General features: G+C 39.6%; 1 protein-coding gene across 1 annotated transcript in view; it reads right to left on the bottom strand.

The window, feature by feature from the left end:
* The window catches only part of ptprn2 (protein tyrosine phosphatase receptor type N2), a 241,272-nt gene that overhangs the window by 163,783 nt on the left and 57,810 nt on the right, over positions 1-19,679 (bottom strand). The window contains exons 4-6 of the mRNA XM_053681691.1: positions 4,059-4,170; positions 3,359-3,455; positions 146-539 (exon numbers count right to left, since the gene is read on the bottom strand). Of these exons, the coding sequence (XP_053537666.1) occupies positions 146-539; positions 3,359-3,455; positions 4,059-4,170 (603 nt within the window). The remainder of the gene's footprint in view (positions 1-145; positions 540-3,358; positions 3,456-4,058; positions 4,171-19,679) is intronic.

The raw sequence follows: 19,679 nt of genomic DNA, 5'->3' as shown, positions 1-19,679 counted from the left end.
GAAAGAATGAAATCAAACAATAAAATAGAAGAGGTCCCAGTGTAACGTTCCGTGCCGGTACACCATTCTGGATCATTCCAGTTAAATTTAACCAGGGCTCACAGCCTAATAAATAATTCCATGAAGACTGAAGAATAATTCTTACCATCCAATGAGCTGAGAGAGTCTTGGGGTGTTGGCTGTTTCGCTCCTGACCTAAACAACAGTTTGTCGATTCTGGGTCGAGGAGGTCGCCTCGAAACCCCTGGAATGTTCCCTGCTTTGGCCGTAGGGCTATGCTGAAGACTGAAGTACTGGAGCTTTTCCTGAGATGGACCTGCAGGTCGTTCTTTTGGTTCTGTCAGGTACTGCTGCAGCTCAGAGAGGAGGCCGGTTCGGTCCAGGAGTTCAGGTTGGTCTACTGGTTTGAGTCTAGTCCATGAGTATGATTTTTTAGGACCTGGACGAAGCTGAAGTAGGGAGGTAGATGGTGGTGGAGGTGGCCTTTTGTTAGACTCCATGACCAAATCCATGAGATCAGACACTCCTTTACTTTTGTACTGAAAAAATAAAAAGAGTTTTAAAGTATAGAGAAAGAGGCAACTTGAGATTTTGGCTCATTTCTGTCAAACAGTTGACAATTTCATGCTTATGTAATCAGTATAATAAGTGTAAAGAGTTGTTTTGATGCTCAGAAATGTTGTTTTGATGCTCAGAAACACACAGCCAATGAACAAATCTTTGTGAAAAGACTATGGAACATAAGGGTATATAAAAACAAACTGTTCGAGGGATGAACTTGGAAAAGACGCACACATTAGGCAACAGATAAACGATGAGATGGGATAGAAACAGAACCCTAAACACATGCACATGGAAATGTAAATAAAAAGTACATGGAGAGAACTCAAAAGAAAAACCTGAGAGCAGGGCTCATCATGTGGGAATTTGTGACAGATCAAATCAAGATATAAAGATTGTGATTAGTTCATTAAACTCATTGCATTTGCTGCTGACTCAAATTTAGTGTAATTATTATATTGATCATGTATTTAAGACAATCATTAAATTACTATTTTCACACATCGACAAAGGTCTAGTCCCGTGGTTCTCAAAATGACCTCTGGGGAATGAAGCATAACCACAGAATCTATTGTTTTGTTGGGGTTTTTTTTTGTTTGTTTGTTGTTGTTTTTTATTTTGTTGTTTTTTTTGGTTATAATGATGGATCAAAACGTACCATTATCCAAATGATTATATATATTATTTAATTCTTATAGCTAGTAGAATGGATGGGTCCATTCTACTATAATAAATCCATTAATTTATAAAGCATAAATTTAAAAAAAAAAAAAAACAACTAAGAAATACGTGAGATAATCCATCATGATTGTATGCTAATCATTATAATAAATTTAATGAGTTAAAATCCTTTCTGTTTTGATTCAAAGCACAAGCTGCCCACATATTTAATGTGTTAAATCGCATAAACAACACAGTGGCAAACTATCACTCAGCCAGTCCCATGGTCACATACAGCGGAAACACATTACCCATGTTCCATTAAACTGCGGAGGTCGTTTTGGTACCCACGAAGCCTCTATCTCTCAGTAAAAAGTCCCAATTTGGCTATTGTACGCATGCTAATCTGTTAATAGATGATGAGGACGGCAGAGAACTATCTCGCATACGTAAAAGATACTGCAAATAATTTTGCTAAGATTAGCTATGATCCCAGATATAGAGCTTTTATATGTTTGTGCAGTTAGTCGCCATGTTCTGACCATTTTTTGGCTAATCTGTGAATGATATCTCGAGTCGAACTCAGATTAAAGGTAATGGAGAAGCGTCCAATAATTGAGTGTGTGTCTGTTCATACATTAACACAATCTAATCTGGAAACTATGCGATAGTTTCATGTTTACGCGTCGCCGCTTCTGTGTTACGTGAGAAGCTGCGTTTTGAAAATGGCTGCCATAACTAACATCGCAAGGAACATTAAATGTAACTATAAACTGATGTACAGTAAGTATGATGTGTCAGGGAGGCACGGTGGCTTAGTGGTTAGCACGTTAGCATGTTCGCCTCACACATCCAGGGTTGGGGGTTCCGTTCCCGCTGCTGCCCTGTGTGTGCTTCGGGGGTTTCCTCCGGGTACCCCGGTTTTCTCACGAAGTCCAGAGTCATGCAACGTAGTCTGATTGTCCAAAAAGTGTCCATAGTGTATGAATGGTGTGTGATTGTCCCCTGCGATGGATTGGCACCCCATTCAGGGTGTCCCCATGCCCCCAGGGATAGGCTCCAGGTTCCCTGCGACCCAGTAAGGATAAGCAGCCCAGAAAATGGATGGATGGATGACATGTTACAATTGTGGTATAAAAGGAATAAAACGCTTAATTAATTCTTTGAATTAATTAAATATCAATTAATACGTGTTCCTTTGCTGGCTTAATGACTTTGTTAATGTTATTTACACTTCATTCCTTCTGAAGTTTAGAGTTTGAGAACTTGTGACATACTTCACGTTATTTATTAGATCCTTAACGTGACACACTGCCTACATGTTTGCAAATATACCGATATTTCTCCTAACGAGTTTTCTATCGAACAATAGAATTTCTGAGTTCGTTTGAATTAAAAAAAAATAATTAAATATGGCATAAAATTGAAATAATCTGCCATACTTTAGATTTCAATTCCAAACACCTAAACAAAGAACTGATCTCAGTTTGAGTAACTTACTGTCAAATATTAAGCTGCATCTGAGTATAATCAGGTATTCTTCTTATTTTTATAAATGTTGAAATAAAAGCAGCACTCGGATTGAGAGCATCACAGCGTCATGCTCGGCGTGTGTGTGTGTGTGAGTGTGTGAGTGAATAGCTGATATAAAGCGTGTGTTTCTGAACACACTGGAACAGCAGGGTGGATTTTCACACCGCCTGCAAAAGCACCGTGGGAGACTGTTGTTCACCGGAGGTCTGAACCATTCAACTCCTCCGGCTTTTCTGCTCTTGGACAGCTGTTTCCAGTCTTTGTGTCGTCTCTGTGGTTTCCACCTCCAGCTGCATGAGAACCAACCTGAGCACTTTCTCGAAATGTTTCATATTCATTAGAGAGTTGTGCGACTCCGGCATTAAGTACGAGTCAGCGTTACGGAAAAATCACACGCATAAAACACGTCAACAAATGACGTCAACTTGTTATACCTTGAAACTGCACACATGAATAAAAATAAATTACATGTAAAAAAAAAAAATCACTTGTGTAAACAAAAATAAATGAATACCTTTTTTTAAATCACACGTGAAAATAAATTAATTGTATGCGAATAAATTCATATGTGACGTGTCTTAAAACCAGATAGCTCGACGCTCACATTTCCTTGAAGGCCTTGTTTGGAGGAAGTGATCTCCGCAGGTAAGAATCCAAGTTTCTGTAGGTACTTCCTGTTGTCGCCATCGTTAGTCTGAGCCCTGTGAAGAAAAACACCAACAACCATGTCATTACTTTACATTACCAAGGACCAGAAATATCACGTCATGTCGCTAATCACACCTTCATCACATTTAGTGTCACCTTCATTTAGTCATTCTAGATATTGAGACATTCAATTAGACACTATAAAAACAACAGCAATGTAGCCAACAATGCTAATCTGGCTAGCAAAAGTAGTATTTATTTGTTCTTACTCACTCACTCAGTTGACTTCATATTCAACTGTCCAAGTTTAAATTCAATACTAAGGCATTTAGGTATTTAGCAGTAACCACCTGTCGTTAATTTTAGCTAGTAGCAACCCTTCTGTCGTTACCATATCGACTAATCTAAATCTCCTGTGCTAACTTTAGCTAACTAGTCATATCAGCATAATCATAGAGTATACTGTAATGTATCACAGAAGGTATTGAAAATGTGATAACTTTGCATTTTTATTTTTTGTGTATTATTGCTATTGGTTGCTAATACCTAATGGATGAAATACTAATAACGTGTTAATACTAATAATTTAGTAGTGTTTGATCTATTTAATATAAAAAATATTTTTTTTGCCTTCAAACACAAACTCACCAACTTACCGTAACTTGAAAGCTGGAAGGTTTTTACCGAGGCGTCGTAGGGGGATCTTAGGCAACGCTAGCAGTTCTCTGGATATCACCTGCTGTGTAGCATCATCCTGCCACGTATAACCTGCCATCCAACATACAGGAAGTCAGAAAGATGTGCAGACAGAGCACAAACTGAACACTGAACCAAGAAATATCATTAGGAGAAACATCCGAATATTTGTGAACTAATTGTTCAACAATCTTGTTATTATTCACGTTCGGGACGCTCTTAAACAGACACATTAGCATAAGAAATCTTAAGCTGCGATGCTAATTATTCTCATTCCTTTCATTCAGTGAATGTTTCGGACATTCTTCATTAATGAGCAGCAAAAACATGCGTGAACATGGAAACCCAGAAACCAAGCCTACAAGGTCAGTTAATGTCCTGTTAAGCTTAGCAATAAAACAAAACCTGACAATCGGGAACTTTATAAAAGAACACGAGGGTTAAGGAGTGGAGGTTATGGTTTGCTTTATGACAAAACACTTGTTATTTATAAAGCAAAAGATTTTCCCTTTACACAATATTATTCCTCTTGTTTGTGTTACATACTTTGTAAAGCGACCTTGAGTATTAGAAAGGCTGAATGAATGGTTTATAAAGTAATACATTTTGGCTTTGCACTTTATTTTCTCAGTTTCATAAACTGTTTATCTCTTAAAAGTAAGGGTATACATCACAGTTTTCACCTTCACATTGTGGTTGCTATGGTGATGAACACCAGTGGTGGCTTGGCGGTTCAGGCTCTGGGTTACTGATCAGAAGGTCGGGGGGTCAAGCCCCAGCACTGCTAGACTCTGAGTTACTAATCGGAAGGTCGGGGGGTCAAGCCCCAGCATTGCTAGGCTCTGGGTTACTGATCGGAAGGTCGGGGGTTCAAGCCCCAGCACTGCTAGGCTCTGGGTTACTGATCGGAAGGTCGGGGGTTCAAGCCCCAGCACTGCTAGGCTCTGGGTTACTGATCAGAAGGTCGGGAGTTCAAGCCCCAGCACTGCCAGGCTCTGGGTTACTGATCAGAAGGTCAGGGGTCAAGCCCCAGGACTGCTAGGCTCTAGGTTACTGATCAGAAGGGCAGGGGGTCAAGCCCCAGCACTGCCAGGCTCTGGGTTACTGTTCAGAAGATCAGGTTTTCAAGCCCCAGCACTGCAGAGCTGCCACTGTTGGGCCCTTAACCCTCTCTGCTCCAGGACCCTGTGCTCTGACCCCAGCTTCCTGACATGCAAGAAAAGAATTTGACTGTGCTGTAATGTATATGTGATTAGTAAAGACTCATTATCATTGTCCCATGTGCTCATGTTTGTTTTGGTTTCCATCATAGTCCCTGTCCTGTCATTGCTTTGCAGCCTGTGTTCACCTGTTTCATGTCCATTGTTAATCACTTAACCATTTTTTATATTCTTTCTGTGTTATAAAGTTTTTAGTTTCTGTGTTTCCGTGTGTGTCCTGGCTTTGTGTCCTGCCTCATAAACTCACCATGTTATGCTTCATAATTCATCCTTTCAAGAAATGAAACTCTTTTTCATAGAGATTAATTTGCTCGTCTGCATTATCTGTATCGTTCTGAAAGTGGAACGGAACCGGAACTACTTCTTTATTTTGTTGGAAATTTAGATTTCCAACAACACTCCATAACACTCCATAAGACGAGTTTTCTCTGATGACTCTTGTATTCTTTACACCTTTATTGAATGGTCATTATATATAGTAAATATTTTGGATTGAAGGAGAGCTTGAACAGCAGCCTTTAGACTTCCATTAGTGAGTTTGGAGTAAACGGTTCGGGAAAAATGGGGAAATATGTGGGGATTCTCGTCCAGGCTAACGACACACAGTGGAAACAAAAACAGGTGGAAAAACAGTGGAGCGTTTTAAAAGTTATTTTAAAAAGATAAACAAACCAACAGCATGAAACTAATAGGGGGGGTCACTTAGTGATTAGCACATTTGCTTTGCGCCTCTGGGGTTGTGAGTTTGCATGTTCTCCCCGTGCTTTGGGGGTTTCCTCTGGGTACTCCGGTATTCTTCCCCAGTCCAAAGACAGGACTAGGCTGTGTAGGCTGATTGGCATTTCCAAATTGTCCATATTTTGTTAATGCGATTGTATATATATATATATATATATATATATATATATATATATATATATATATATATAATGGTATATATATATATATAAGGTTTCATTTTGTCTCATTTTCTTTGGTAGTAGTAGTGGAAAGGGTTAATATTCACACGGTAACAGTGTAGTAATTGCTAGACAACTGCAGTAATTGTTAGTGTAGTACTCAGAGACATCAGCATTTCATTTACAGTTTGGCGTGATTTAATGTTCTTCCATATGCACACAGTAAAGAACATCACGATTCTGCTGTTGAGTTCTGTTCTCTGTCCTTCTGCAAAAACTCATTTAAAATCTGCACCATGTTCGAGAACATTCCTGTTGACAGGTGGGAGTGTAAATAAGAGATGAAGGAAAAATGGGGCTGACAATAAAATATCATTTTGCAAACACCGGTGGCTGTTATTTCACCTTGTTTCACTCACATCAACTCGAACTGAACTCCACGACTGCAATACGAATATAAAAATACACTGTTTACGAGCTGTAGTAATTCTCTTGTCCATGTTTAATATTCGCTACACCAAAACACTTTTGAATTCCGGATTCTTATTGGTCAGAAGGTGTGGATTAATTTTCTGGAACAGCAGCTCTGACTGTAGCCCTTTTTTTTATTGCATTATGTTTGTAAAATTTGTGGAATAGATTAATTTGGAGACTGTCCAACTCAGAAGCCCCCCCACCACCCATGTATAATGGCTCCTATGCCCATGAGTCAGAGGTCAAGATGTAACTAAGTTTTCTGCCATCTTCAGGGCAGAGGAGTTTACACTTCTTTGTGGTTTCTCAGTAACATGACAAGCTGTAATTTTTTATTTCTTTTTTTTTGTCTCATTAACTCCAAGAGTGTGAAAAAAGAGAAGCTGGTGAGGGAACAACTGTTTATCGTTGCTCCAACTAACTTGTTTAATAGTCATTAAATGTAGCTCTAAATGGTTAAAAACTATGAGGTGTTGTTCCATTAAAAAAATGTAGCTGTTGGCAAATTCTTGTGGTGTAAGAGGAATAAAACTCTTCGGGACGTTCCGTTATAGGAAAATAATCAACGTCAGGGGGTAACAGTAACTACACTCCATCACATCATGCCATTACTGATTATTTTTCAATAACTGCACAACACATCGTGTTTTATTGCTTATTTAAATCAACAATGTCTACTTCTCAAATCCTAGTAGTAACAGATTTTCTTCAGACCTGGTGATGCTAATATGCATTTTTTCACTCTTCATAAGTGCCTATAGGGCAATATACATCCATGCCATCATGCTCAAAGCCAAAGCTGCCTCTTGGCAGAATTGCCTCCTCATGTATTGACCCATTGAGTCAGTTGGAACGATTACAGAGCCGAGAGTCTGCCGAGGCTTGCCAAAACAATTTTGCATCCAGGCAGGAAGCCTGTTCTCCATCTCTCCCTCAGCCTGATGAGCCTCTGGCCATAAAAAAAAATGTAATTCCACAACATGCAAAAAAAAAAAAAAAAAATCCAGCAGAGAGATGGAAAGAAAGCAAAAACCAAAACATGTTGGAGACGAGACCCGCCCCCATATGCCGTCTTTTTTGCATATTTCACTCCTCGAGAACGTCAGTAGGCATTCTTGAGAGCTGTTTTCGCCCACTGCTCATGCCATAACGTCCACTCAGACATGCTCAAGATGCTCCTGGGCGTGCGTTGGAGTGGGAGGTCACTGACTGAGAGCAGCATTAAAGGAGGAATGGATGCATAGCAACGCGGTATTGCAAGATAATCTCCTGAAGCATGTCTGGATATCATTAGCTCTCGATTAGCAAAAGACACATCCGTGATGATGTGTTTACATGGAAACCCGACGAGGGGCTTTATATTTTAATTCACAAGGCTTCAACTGGGGACTGTAGGAACATTCGAGTACATGCAGTCCCGGCTGGAATAAGCATGCTAGCAACGCTAACCCCCGATATAAGGTTACATTTTTAGCATCCACATCAGGTTATTTGGTATTTTAAAGAAATTGTTTTGGATATTTTGTGGAACTGAGTGCAACAGAAACAGTCACACAGAATACTCTGATAAAGGAGGTCATGTACATCTATTAATCAGTCTTTGCTAAAAATGAAAAAAATAATGATCATGATGATAATAATAATAATAATAATAATAATAATAATAATAATAATAATACACTTATGCTGCACTTTTCATTTGAGGCACATCTCAAAGTGCTACTATGTAAATGGTATAAGCTAGACTATAAAACGTGCATAATAAGGTACAATTAGCAAGTCATAAAAAATAAAATGGCATACTGTTGGTAAAAACCACAAAGTTCATAATAAGCCATTTTAAAAAGGAATGTTTTCAAATTTCTCTTATTTCCCTCACTACAGTTGAGTGTCATCAGCATACAGTAGCAATGAAATGATAATCCATGCTTGCTGATGACATGGCTGAGAGGAATCGTATACACAGTGAAGAGGACGGGTCCAAAAACTGATCCTTGTGGCACACCACAGGAGACAGTGTGTGGATATGATTTACAGTAACCTAAGGAAACAATCTCAGACCTTCCTTCTAAATAGGAGAGGAACCAGCTCAGGGCCAACTGGGAGAACCGGACCACTGTGCCACAGGCTGAAGTAAGGTCCAGTAAAACGAGGATGGCTGGCGAACCACTATCAGCTGCCATCAGCAGCTCATTTGTAACTCTGAGCAGAGCAAAAGCCTGACTGGAACTTTTCATCCAGGTTGTTCAACTTGAGATGATCCTACAGCTTTCTCCAACACTTTAGACAGAAAGGGGAGATTTGAAATGGGCCTGTAGTTGGACAAAATTTCAGGATCTAATTTACTCTTCTTGTGCAGAGGTCTGATGATAGCAGTTTTAAGCAGTGGTGGAAGCAAGCCAGATTGTAAAGAGCTTAGAATGGGGATAAGCAATTCCAATACAGTTGTAGGGAAAAGGTTCCAGAGCACAGGCGGATGACTTCATGCTTGCAACGATGCATTCCATTTCACCCTGCATAACCTCATCGGAACAATGGAGAGGCCTGGCCCCCTGTGGAGTGTCAACTGGTGAAAGAATGGACGAGCTGTCAAAATGAATGATAAAATCTCCAAGTACAACAATGTTCCAAGACAATGTGCAGAGTGAGGTGAGATGTTTGTTTATTGCTTTATGGTAAACAAGTAGTAGTGTTAATGAGATAGGAGGTTTGCATTTATATGCAGGTCATACAAAGGAAGCAGAGGATTCAGGCAGGGGCAGAGGAGGCAACTGTAACTCAACTCTGTGGATGATGGCTAGCTCACCACCATGGCCAGTGCTGTGAGCTCTCTAATTGTACCTATAGCCTGGTGGACAGGGTTCATTTAACGCTGAGTAAATCCCTTGCTGATGCCAAGTTTCAGTAAGGCACATGAAGTCAACTGTATTGCTGAGTATGCGGTCGTGGATAAGCAATGTGTTAAGCAGTTCCATCATCAACATAGGGGGACCAGGAAGTGTGCTTCACCGTACAGGTAAGGTTTTCTTTACTGCGCTTTCCATGGACGTCTTGTCTGATTTACAAGAATGACATGAATGCTTGTTTCACTTCCGGCATTTAGTACAAAACCCGCGGTGTGATCTTCTGTGAAAATCCCCAGTTCATTACAGCGTAGATATGATTCTTTACTTATAGTAGCTGTGCGTGCTTGTAGACTCCGTAGTTTCGATGTAGTTGAGTAAGTGTCAGTCAAACACTGGTTTGCTTTGACTGATGTCAGTTTGCCCAGTTAGTCAGTTTCAAAGTAACAGTCCCAGATTAGTGGATGTAAGGTCACAGATGACTGGATAAAATGTTCCAGATAAAAATAATCCAGCCTGATGGAGCATGGCGCCAAACAGCGTCTCCTCAAACAACAGGACCGCTGTGATCACAATGCCAAAACGTAGTTAAGAGTCAATCATGAGAAATAAGAAATGTAAACAGACCCACACCAAACAGTAATAATAATAACAGTAATACATGCTGGTGGCAGTTAAAACACCACAGATGCAGTCAAACATCAGGTAAAAGATTTCCATATTAAGGCTGTGATTATGATAAACCCTTTGGATAAAACTCGCTACATCTCAGCCATTTATAATAGAATGAGTATCCAGTCCAATCACAGTCCAAAATCCAGTCCAATCACAGAGCTAAAGAGGTGAGGGTTAAGGACCTTGCTCAAATGCCCAATGGGATTTAAACTCACAACCTTAAAACACTAGTGTAACACCACAACCACTGACCCTAACTAACAAGCTTCCACATCACCAAACACTTTAACCCACTCCAATATATTATACACACACACAACACTATAACACACACACAGACGCACTATGATCCACAATGACAATCTTGCACTGTAGCTTTCCAGTCTCCTGATTAGCGCCAACAATGACGCATGACGGCTCATCAGCACCATCAGAGACGACCATCATGTGAAGGATCCAGTGTTATGAAAGTCTTTTTTTTTATTTAAAACATACAAGAAGGACGATAATCAATAATGGTTCAAAATAATCCTGATACAGACGTCAGCTCAAATGGAAGAGAGGCGATAATTTAAGGTAATTTACTGTTATTGTATTCAAAGGAAAGGAGAAAATTGGATACAGGAAAGAAGAAAAGCAAGATTTGCTTTCAATCTCCCACTCACTTGTAGAGAGACTAGTAGAGAATGTATATATGTATATATATATATATATATATATATATATATATATATATATATATATATATAACTGTATAATACGTTAGAGATTTAAACAAAGACCAAGACATTATTCATAATGAACAGATCGTTTATTCTAAATGGATACAAAGAAAGATTAGATATGAGGTGATGTTCTGTTGCTGTTTTTTTTTTTTCTCGCCTTTTTAGATGTTGTGCAATAGAGTTATTATTCTGAACCTAGAGGTCAGAAAATGGGAACTGCAACAAGGGCTAATAGAGGCCCATTGGGGAAGGAATCACGCTGCACCAATGTGTGAATCAGCAGACAGGACAGGACTAGCTGAATTGAGCTAGCTCAAAAATACTCCACAGCCACCAAGAGTTTTATAGCAAATAATCAGAAATTACTGTACATCTAATACCTTTATGCAAAAACAAAGGCAAAAATCCATTTCTATTGTAAGATCTATGGTGCATACTGTGACAGGGGAAGGGAGATGATGGAGGGGGGAGAAATTCAGTACATTAGAAATGCATGCGTACCACGGAAACCTTGTTGATAAACAGAAGGAAATGAAAATTGTGTTACTTTTTCCAATGCTTGAATATTTTAGGCAAGTGTCGGGTCTTTTCAGGATGGGAAACACACTTGCTAAAAAGCTACTGGACTGTACGCTGGATGATTGTGTCGACTCTCAGCTGCCTGTTACTGGTTTACTCTAAAAATTCACTAGATAGTAGCTTGTAGCACAAGCGTGATAGCCTCTTGACTTCATTTTCCTTGAATCTATGTCCTTACTAATGCCAACCTGCAACACCAAAATCTATGGTCATGACCTGTTGCTACGTACAGATACTGATAGAGGCATTGCATTTCTCCTCTAATACATACTGTGTATTACATCTACATGATTCTACAGGTGGCTTATTACATGTATATTCATACATCCAGTGTGCTGTTGTCTGCTAGGGTGCTGTGTGGGATATTACGCAAACAGGAGAGTGCTCTGCCCTTTTTTAAGCTTCATATATAATAATAATATATTACTGAAAGCTATCGTTCCCATTCGATAGTGTTTGCCCTATCATCTGGGGACTGTGTGTTTGAATCCCAATGATGCTGTAGCGATTGATGACCAGGAGTCCTAGAGAGCAAAAATGGCATGAGGGTCACCCATCTGCATGTTTGATTCTGGCACAAGTTTTACACCAGATGCCTTTACTCTAATAGATGCAACCCTCCCCATCAGTGCTTGGGACTGGAACTGAGAGTCCACTGGCTCGTGCAACCCTCCAGCGAGTTGGTTCATGGAGTTGGTTCCCTGACCAGGATTTCCAGTGAGAGCACCGTATGCTAGCCACTAGTCCAGTATATTATTATTTTGTATAAGCGTTTCACAAGACAAGTGGTCAAATGTTTGTTTTTTTCCTGTTGCGCCACTCAAGAGCACTAAATGATAATTATATTGAAGCTCTCAGATAAAATCCCAAGTGAAAATTGTAAAATATCCTGCATAGTGCCCTTAGTGTTGCCACCAGATGTTTGAATATGCAAATGTACCTGTCTAGGTGTGCGATAGGAGGTTGGGTTGCTACTGCACATATTCAATGCGTAGGATATTTTGAGAGGCCTGTCAAACAGAGATTGTACATAGTGGCGTCCTTGTGCATTATCCTCCTTAACACTCCTCAGTTAGTCAGTACGGACAGGAGCAGATTGCTTTCTGATTGCTTTCATTGCTTTCGGATTCTGATATTGTCTCGACTTCTTAATCGTCCACAGCCCCATTAACCACCATCTGTGTTTCCGCTGGTCGGTGTAGATGAGATGACTAGCATTAAGAAATGTACTGCTAGCCCTATAGAGATGATAAGTACCAAACTGAGAGCAATAAACAATCAAAAGACTTACCTGTGTTACTCTTATTGAGCTGTGTAAGTGAGTGTGTGTGTGTGTGTGTGTACACATGTATTTAATAGTAAGTGACTTCAAAAGAAAAAGCACAAAAGAGCAAGTGTCACTAGTGAATACACACCAATGCTTCGGCTGTCACGACTAGCCTCTTGTAAATGCATATTTGAGACATGCATATTGGTGTGTGTGTGTGTGTGTATGAAGGACTCTATTATGCATATGCGAGACTTCCCACTTGTGAAGAATATTGATCAAAGCACAGAAAGGTACAAGAGCCTTCCTCAAAGCAGCTGAATCTGAAGTGCCTGCAATCAGATAAAACCATCAAAGGTTACTTCCCAAACTAGACATACAGGACATGCAATAAACAACATGAATTTGTGATCAAAGATCTCAGCGTGGCCCGAAATAAAGCACATGGCGCAGATTGTAAAGCGTGGCCAGGTGCAGCTTCGGGTTCGTCTTCTTCAGCAAGAAACTGTGTGGAGTTTTCATCATAATTGACCATGTATGCGTAAAGAAGCGTCAGGACCCAAGTGCGTGAACGTTACTTAAAATTCAAATTAGGTCTGGACTAATTCCTCCTTTCTCTAACCGACACTGGCAAAGACGTAGCACGGCACGGCCGTTTCATCAGCGAGCGCCGTTCGTATCGAGATTTCCTCACCTCTGTGCAAATTAGGTGTGAAGTTGTCAAGCAACAAATCCAAACAACTGATTCCTCGGATCAATTCCTATCACGCATTTGGACAGAGGTTTCTTTACAACTTTACTTCCTACTTCCCAATGGTAGTTCCCATTTAGTGTTTGACGTGCAAAAACGGAAGACGAAATTATAACCGCGGTTTCATCTTACCCTGTCATATACAACCTCATATTAAATGTGTATCGAGACATTATGAAGGAAAATACAGCTTGGAAGGAAGTAGCAGAAATTAACAGTGTCTCTGGTGAGTCTATACATGTAAGCTAGGACAATTAGCTTAAGCTGCCAATGAAGCTAGTGTGAAGCCTAGCTAATTTGTGTCTAACTAGTTCAATAACTAGGTCAGTGTGCTGTATTGAATCTAATGAGCTCATATTTTACAAACACTGCTAATAAAGCATTAGGTTAAGAAGTCACAATGCATAGTTAAGATACAACGCTATAAATTGGGTATAATAATTTACGAGTACATGGTATGAACTTGTTCATAGTTCATAGAATTTGCTTTTATTTGGCAGCCAACAAGACGAAAAAAAACACACAACCATTGCTAAATCCTTTATAATTACTAGTTTAAAGTTTGTTAAGCTTCCTAGAAATTTGCTAACCCCAAAATGGCCACCAACAAAACACAATGCTAGTTTCAGTGCGAGTCAAACTCCATCTTAGCTCACCAGGTCCTTAATGTAAACTCAACTTTCGACCTGTTTACATTATACTTTTACACTCCCTTACTGATTTCAGGTGTATATCAGATTCATCGAGGTTTTAAAATTCCACAAACAAAACACGATCGTTGTTAAATGACTCGTCCACATAGTCCAATGATTGATAAATTCAAAACATCCGTACAAACCCATACTCACTTTGTACTCAAAATCATTGGATTTGCATTGTACAAAATACTAGCTGTGAAAAGATGCTAGGAAAACATATGTGTAGCTTGAAATCCTCTAAAAATTCAACAAATGTTGTTCCGAAGTTATTGCCCCCTTGTACTCTACTCACTTTGAGCCAATCTGACCCACTGCAGCTGCCTCAAAATGTCCTCCAATAAACCACTATGCTAGTCACATTCTTGACTTCAACCTCCTATTGAGTGTAAGCTGACCTTCTGCAGGTGCAGTTAGCTCAAAAACAGTCACAATTAAAAAATGTTTAAAAGCATGGCACTAGTCACAAGGCTAGTCAAACATCTGCGTAGCCCACACTCTCTAAGTCCTTCAAAATCCAGTGGCATTGTTCCAGACCCATTAGCTGTCCTGTTTGTTTCGTGCCAACAAAATACAATGCTAGTCACAACACCAGTCAAACACCTGCTTAACACCACATAGAAACATATCATAGCACAATTTATGAAATACCAACAATACAGTACTGTTGCATTTTTTTTTAAATGTCGTATTTGTTATTTATAATTAACACTCTACTACATGAATTATTACATTTACATCAAAACATGTTTTTTTTATGGGTTTTTATTACTTGAATTAGTTCAAGTAATAAAAATATATATTTTAAACGTGAATTTTTGTGTTGGAGAAGGGGGGTGGGTTAGTTGGTAATTTGTTGCTATATGGCGACAATGTGCAATAGTGGAAAGTATCCTATACTCAGAAATAACACCAAATGTCTGAGATTACAATTCCAATGATAAATTCTAGAAAGTAATTTCAGTTGTAAAAGGTGTGTGGATTGATTTACTCACTGAAAATACATACCAAAAGTAAGTTGGGTGAAGTATCTTTTAATTTCTTAATTCTTTCTCTTGAAACAAACAAACAAAAAAAAAAAATTGAAAATAAGGTCTGATTGCATAATGTGTGAAATTATAACAGTGTTTCTTACTTTGAATGTGAAAAAAAAATGTAAATATACTATTAGAGATGCCTAGTGTCTATTTTGTTATGTAGGCCTGTTTCAGTTCATGAAAGCACGCACTACAGTTCCTTCATTCTGGAGCATGTTGGTGCCATACGGCAACAATGGCATTTTGCCATTTAACAGAATGCTCAAAATATATAAATTTGTTTAAATGACAAAAAATATATGTTAACGTGTCTCAGATAGTATGTTCTTTCAGGAGTGGTTCCCTGGACAGCAAAAACAACACATTAGTCACAGGTAGTGGATGTAAAAATTTTGAGCTTTTGCCCTCTCTGGTAGAAAAGTGGTACTGCACGTGTGAACATTTCCCAGACCACATACTACTGAATAGTACTAAGTAGTAAGTTAATACACACTCACTGAGAATTCAATGCAGTGTAGTACGCCTCAGTAGCAAGAGGGTGAAATATTAGAGTTCTTTGTTATTGTGTAAGTACTATTTTGGTCGATGTATTTCTTACTCAAGTATTACTACAATAGTTGTACTTTTACTCAAACACATTTACAAGGAAAAATTTTTTTTTTACTCCCTGTTTTAACTTTGAACTACTCCAATAAATATCTCAGGGTTTTTTCCTCTTCTCCAGCTGCTAGGGCAGTGTTGTCTTTTCAATGTCAAATGAAACTATCAGGCCCTTATTCAACAAACGGAAGCACATTGTACAAGCGTAGAGTGATTTTTTCAGGTTAACCTCACAGGAGATTGTTTACCACAGAAACACCAGCGTTATTTTCACCTCGTCTTTGAGACTAAACTTTGAAGACATGTGCAGGATTGTTGGAGAATACTCGGAGGATTACTGAAGGATTCCAAGTTTTGAATGTGTGGAGAATATTAAGCTGAATATTAAAGCAAATAAATAACTACCTAAATAAATGTGTGTCTCGCTCCTTTCTGATCAGTGAAAAATATCGACTGTTATACTCTCGAAGAATTGAGTGCGTTTAAATGTTCCTGACTCACTCAAGCAGAGTTTTGAGTACGATTTTGACACAGTATGCATACTTACACCGATCAGCCATAACATTAAAACCACTGACAGATGACATGAATATGGTGCTTTTCACACTGGGTATGTTTGTATGTTTGCTGCGGTCCGAATCCTAGAGCGATTGTTCTTGGCACCCCTAGCAGCATTGGTCTGGTTTCGGTGCATTTGTGTGCATCTTTTGTCATCCCAAACGCACATGAAGGACACAACGCGGCTCGCTATGGTCTTTTGTTGTTGTTTTTTTTTACTCTTTTTTGGTGTTATTTTGTGCAGCTGTGGACCTTTTCTGTGTCCCACAACATTCCCTGAACAAGTGACTGTTCTGGAACGGTTTGAGGAACATGACAAGGTGTTGACTCGGCCTCCAAATTCCCCAGATCTCAATCTGATCCAGCATCTGTGAGACCTGATGGACAAACAAGTCCCTCACACCTCACAACGTACAGGACTTAAAGGATCTGCTGCTAATGTCATGGTTCCAGATACCACAGCACACCTACAGAGGTCTTGTGGAGTCCATGCCTCGATGGGTCAGAGCTTTAAAGCAAAACTCAGTCTGATCAACAAAAATACTCAGAAACCTACAAAAAATATCGACAGCTAGTTTGTAATTGGATATTCCATGATGAAGATAAATCAGATGATTAGCATTATCATTATCACAAGCTACAGGGAATTATAAAACAATTCGAATTAGAAATAATATCGAGACAAAAGCTATAACACTATCACAACCCCCCCCCCCCCCCTTTAGATTATATTGCACTTTCTCTCTCGTGATTGGCTGCTGGCTCTTGTTTGTCATCCTGTAGTCTGACTTCTTCCGTGCCTGAAGTTGGAGCATGATGATGTCTGACGTATTCCAGCAAGACAACCTGGCACAGGAACATCAGATCATACAGGATTTTGATCCCATATCTCGATAACCTTTTTTGGTGATTTTAGGGACTGTAGAAGCACATGCAGCGGCTCTCCCGGTTGTGCTTCAATATCAAGAGCAGAGTACAGTATACACTTCCTGTCCGAAAGTGTTAGCGTTGTATTCTGTGTCCTGATCAAGCTTTAGATCAACTTCAGACAAATGACATTAGCAATTAGCAAAATGACAAATGTGATCAAGAAAGCTAGCTGAACAGTTAAAATCACGCACACCAACCCCTAGCTAGCGGTCTAGCGTTAGCCTACAGTTTTTTCATCCTTAATTCTTAATAGAACAACAATAACATATGCACTGTAGCTTTAAAATCATCTTCACAGTTCATATCGGTGATTTAAACTCATTCTCCATATTGATCCATTGGCCTTCTGACTTCCTGTCTGTCCTCATCTGAACACTGCTTCAAAATGGCCACCGCAAAAAAAAAAGCACTCGAGTCCTCACGAGAGGGATTCTGGGTATTAAGAGCGTGACTGTCTCCTGTGCAGCGTTCGGTTGCCGGGGAACAGAGTCAGTGAGGTCGGATAAAGCATTTGATATTCATAAACGGTCCGCTTATGAGGGATCCTGAGTGGCGGCTAACATTTCACACCAGCGCTTACAGGACATATGAGTTAGACATCTTCCCTGTGGGTTAGGAATCTGTGTGAATATCAGTTGCGATCATTTGAGCAACATGCCGTATATTAGTTTAGCAATGTCAAGGAAAAATGTGTTGGTATGTGTGTGTCTGTGTGTGTGTGTGTGTGTGTGTGTGTGTGTGTGTGTGTGTGTGTGTTACTCAGATATGATACGATTAACACTGTAACGTGTTCGGAATAGAAAACTAAAGTATCTGCATTGAATCCGTGACACGTCCACTTAGTCCTCTTAGAATACACTTCCACCAAATAGGAAAAATAAAGTCCTTAAAAACACCGCTTTTTATAGTCAGTTTTAAAATCACCACGGCAACACGTTCACGTTCACGTTTGTGTTATGCACTAAGCATACAGTGCCCTCCACTAATATTGGCACTCTTGGTAAATATGACCAAAATGCACAGGCTGTGAAAATTTGTCTTTATTGTTTATTTGTCTTTTGATCTTTTGCTCAAATAATTCACATAAAATACTCTGCTCTCATGGATATCATACAATTGCAAATACAACACAGGTTTATAAAAAAAATTTGTTAAATATAGGTGTGCAGCAATTATTGGCACACCTATGAATTCATTGAGAAAAATATATTTGAAGTTTATTCCCATTGATATTTAAATTTTTTAGTACACCTGGGTGACTAGGAACAGGAAATTGTTCAACCATGACTTCCTGTTTCACAGCGGTATAAATATGAGGTAACACACAGGCCAAATTCCCTTAGTCATTCATAACAATGGGTAAGAGTGAGGAATGTAGCTGTGATGTGCAGCAAAAGGTTATTGAGCTTCACACAATGGGGCGTGGCTATAAGAAAATAGCACAAGCATTGAAAACGCCCGTTTCACCATCAGGGCAATAATGAAGAAGTTCCAGTCCACTGGAAATGTTATGAATCGACCTGGAATTGGACGTGTGTCTGTATCGTCTCAACGCACTGTGAAGAGGACGGTTCGAGTGGATAAAACATCTCCAAGGATCACAGCTGGAGAACTGCAGAAGTTAGTTGTGTCTTGGGGTCAGAAAGTCTCCAAAACTACAATCTGAAGTCACCGACATCACCACAAGCTGTTTGGAAGAGTTTGAAGATAAAAGCCTCTACTCTCATCCAAACACAAACTCGAGCGTCTTCAGTGTGCAGACACTACTGGAACTTCAAATGGGATCGGGTTCTACGGTCAGATGAAACCAGAATAGAGCTTTTTGGTGATAAACACAGAGGTGGTTCTGGAGCACACAGAGAGGTAGCCGTATGGAAAAGTACCTCATGCCCACGGTTAAATATGGAGGACGATCTTTAATGTTTTGGGCTGTTTTTCTGCCAGAGGACCTGGACATTTTGTTAGGACACATGGCATCATGGACTCCATCAAATATCAACAGATATTAAATGAAAACCTGACTGCCTCTGACAGAAAGCTTCAAATGGGCCGTGGTTGGATCTTCCAGCAGGACGATGATCCAAAACATCATCAAAATCAACACAGAAACGGTTTACTGACCACAAAATCAAGTTCCTGCCCTGACCATCCCAGTCCCCTGACCTGAACCCCATAGAACACCTGTGGGGTGAACTGAAGAGGAGAGTCCACCAGCGTGGACCTGAAATGTGAAGGATCTGGAGAGATTCTGTATGGAGGAACGCTCTCAGATCCCTCGCCATGTATTCTCCAACCTCATCGGCGTTATAGGAGAAGACTCAGAGCTGT

This window comes from Ictalurus punctatus, chromosome 7 (assembly GCF_001660625.3).
Source record: "Ictalurus punctatus breed USDA103 chromosome 7, Coco_2.0, whole genome shotgun sequence".
Classification (NCBI taxonomy): Eukaryota; Metazoa; Chordata; class Actinopteri; order Siluriformes; family Ictaluridae; genus Ictalurus; species Ictalurus punctatus.
The sequence above is the reverse complement of the archived record's forward strand: the minus strand, read 5'-3'. Positions and strand labels throughout refer to the sequence as shown.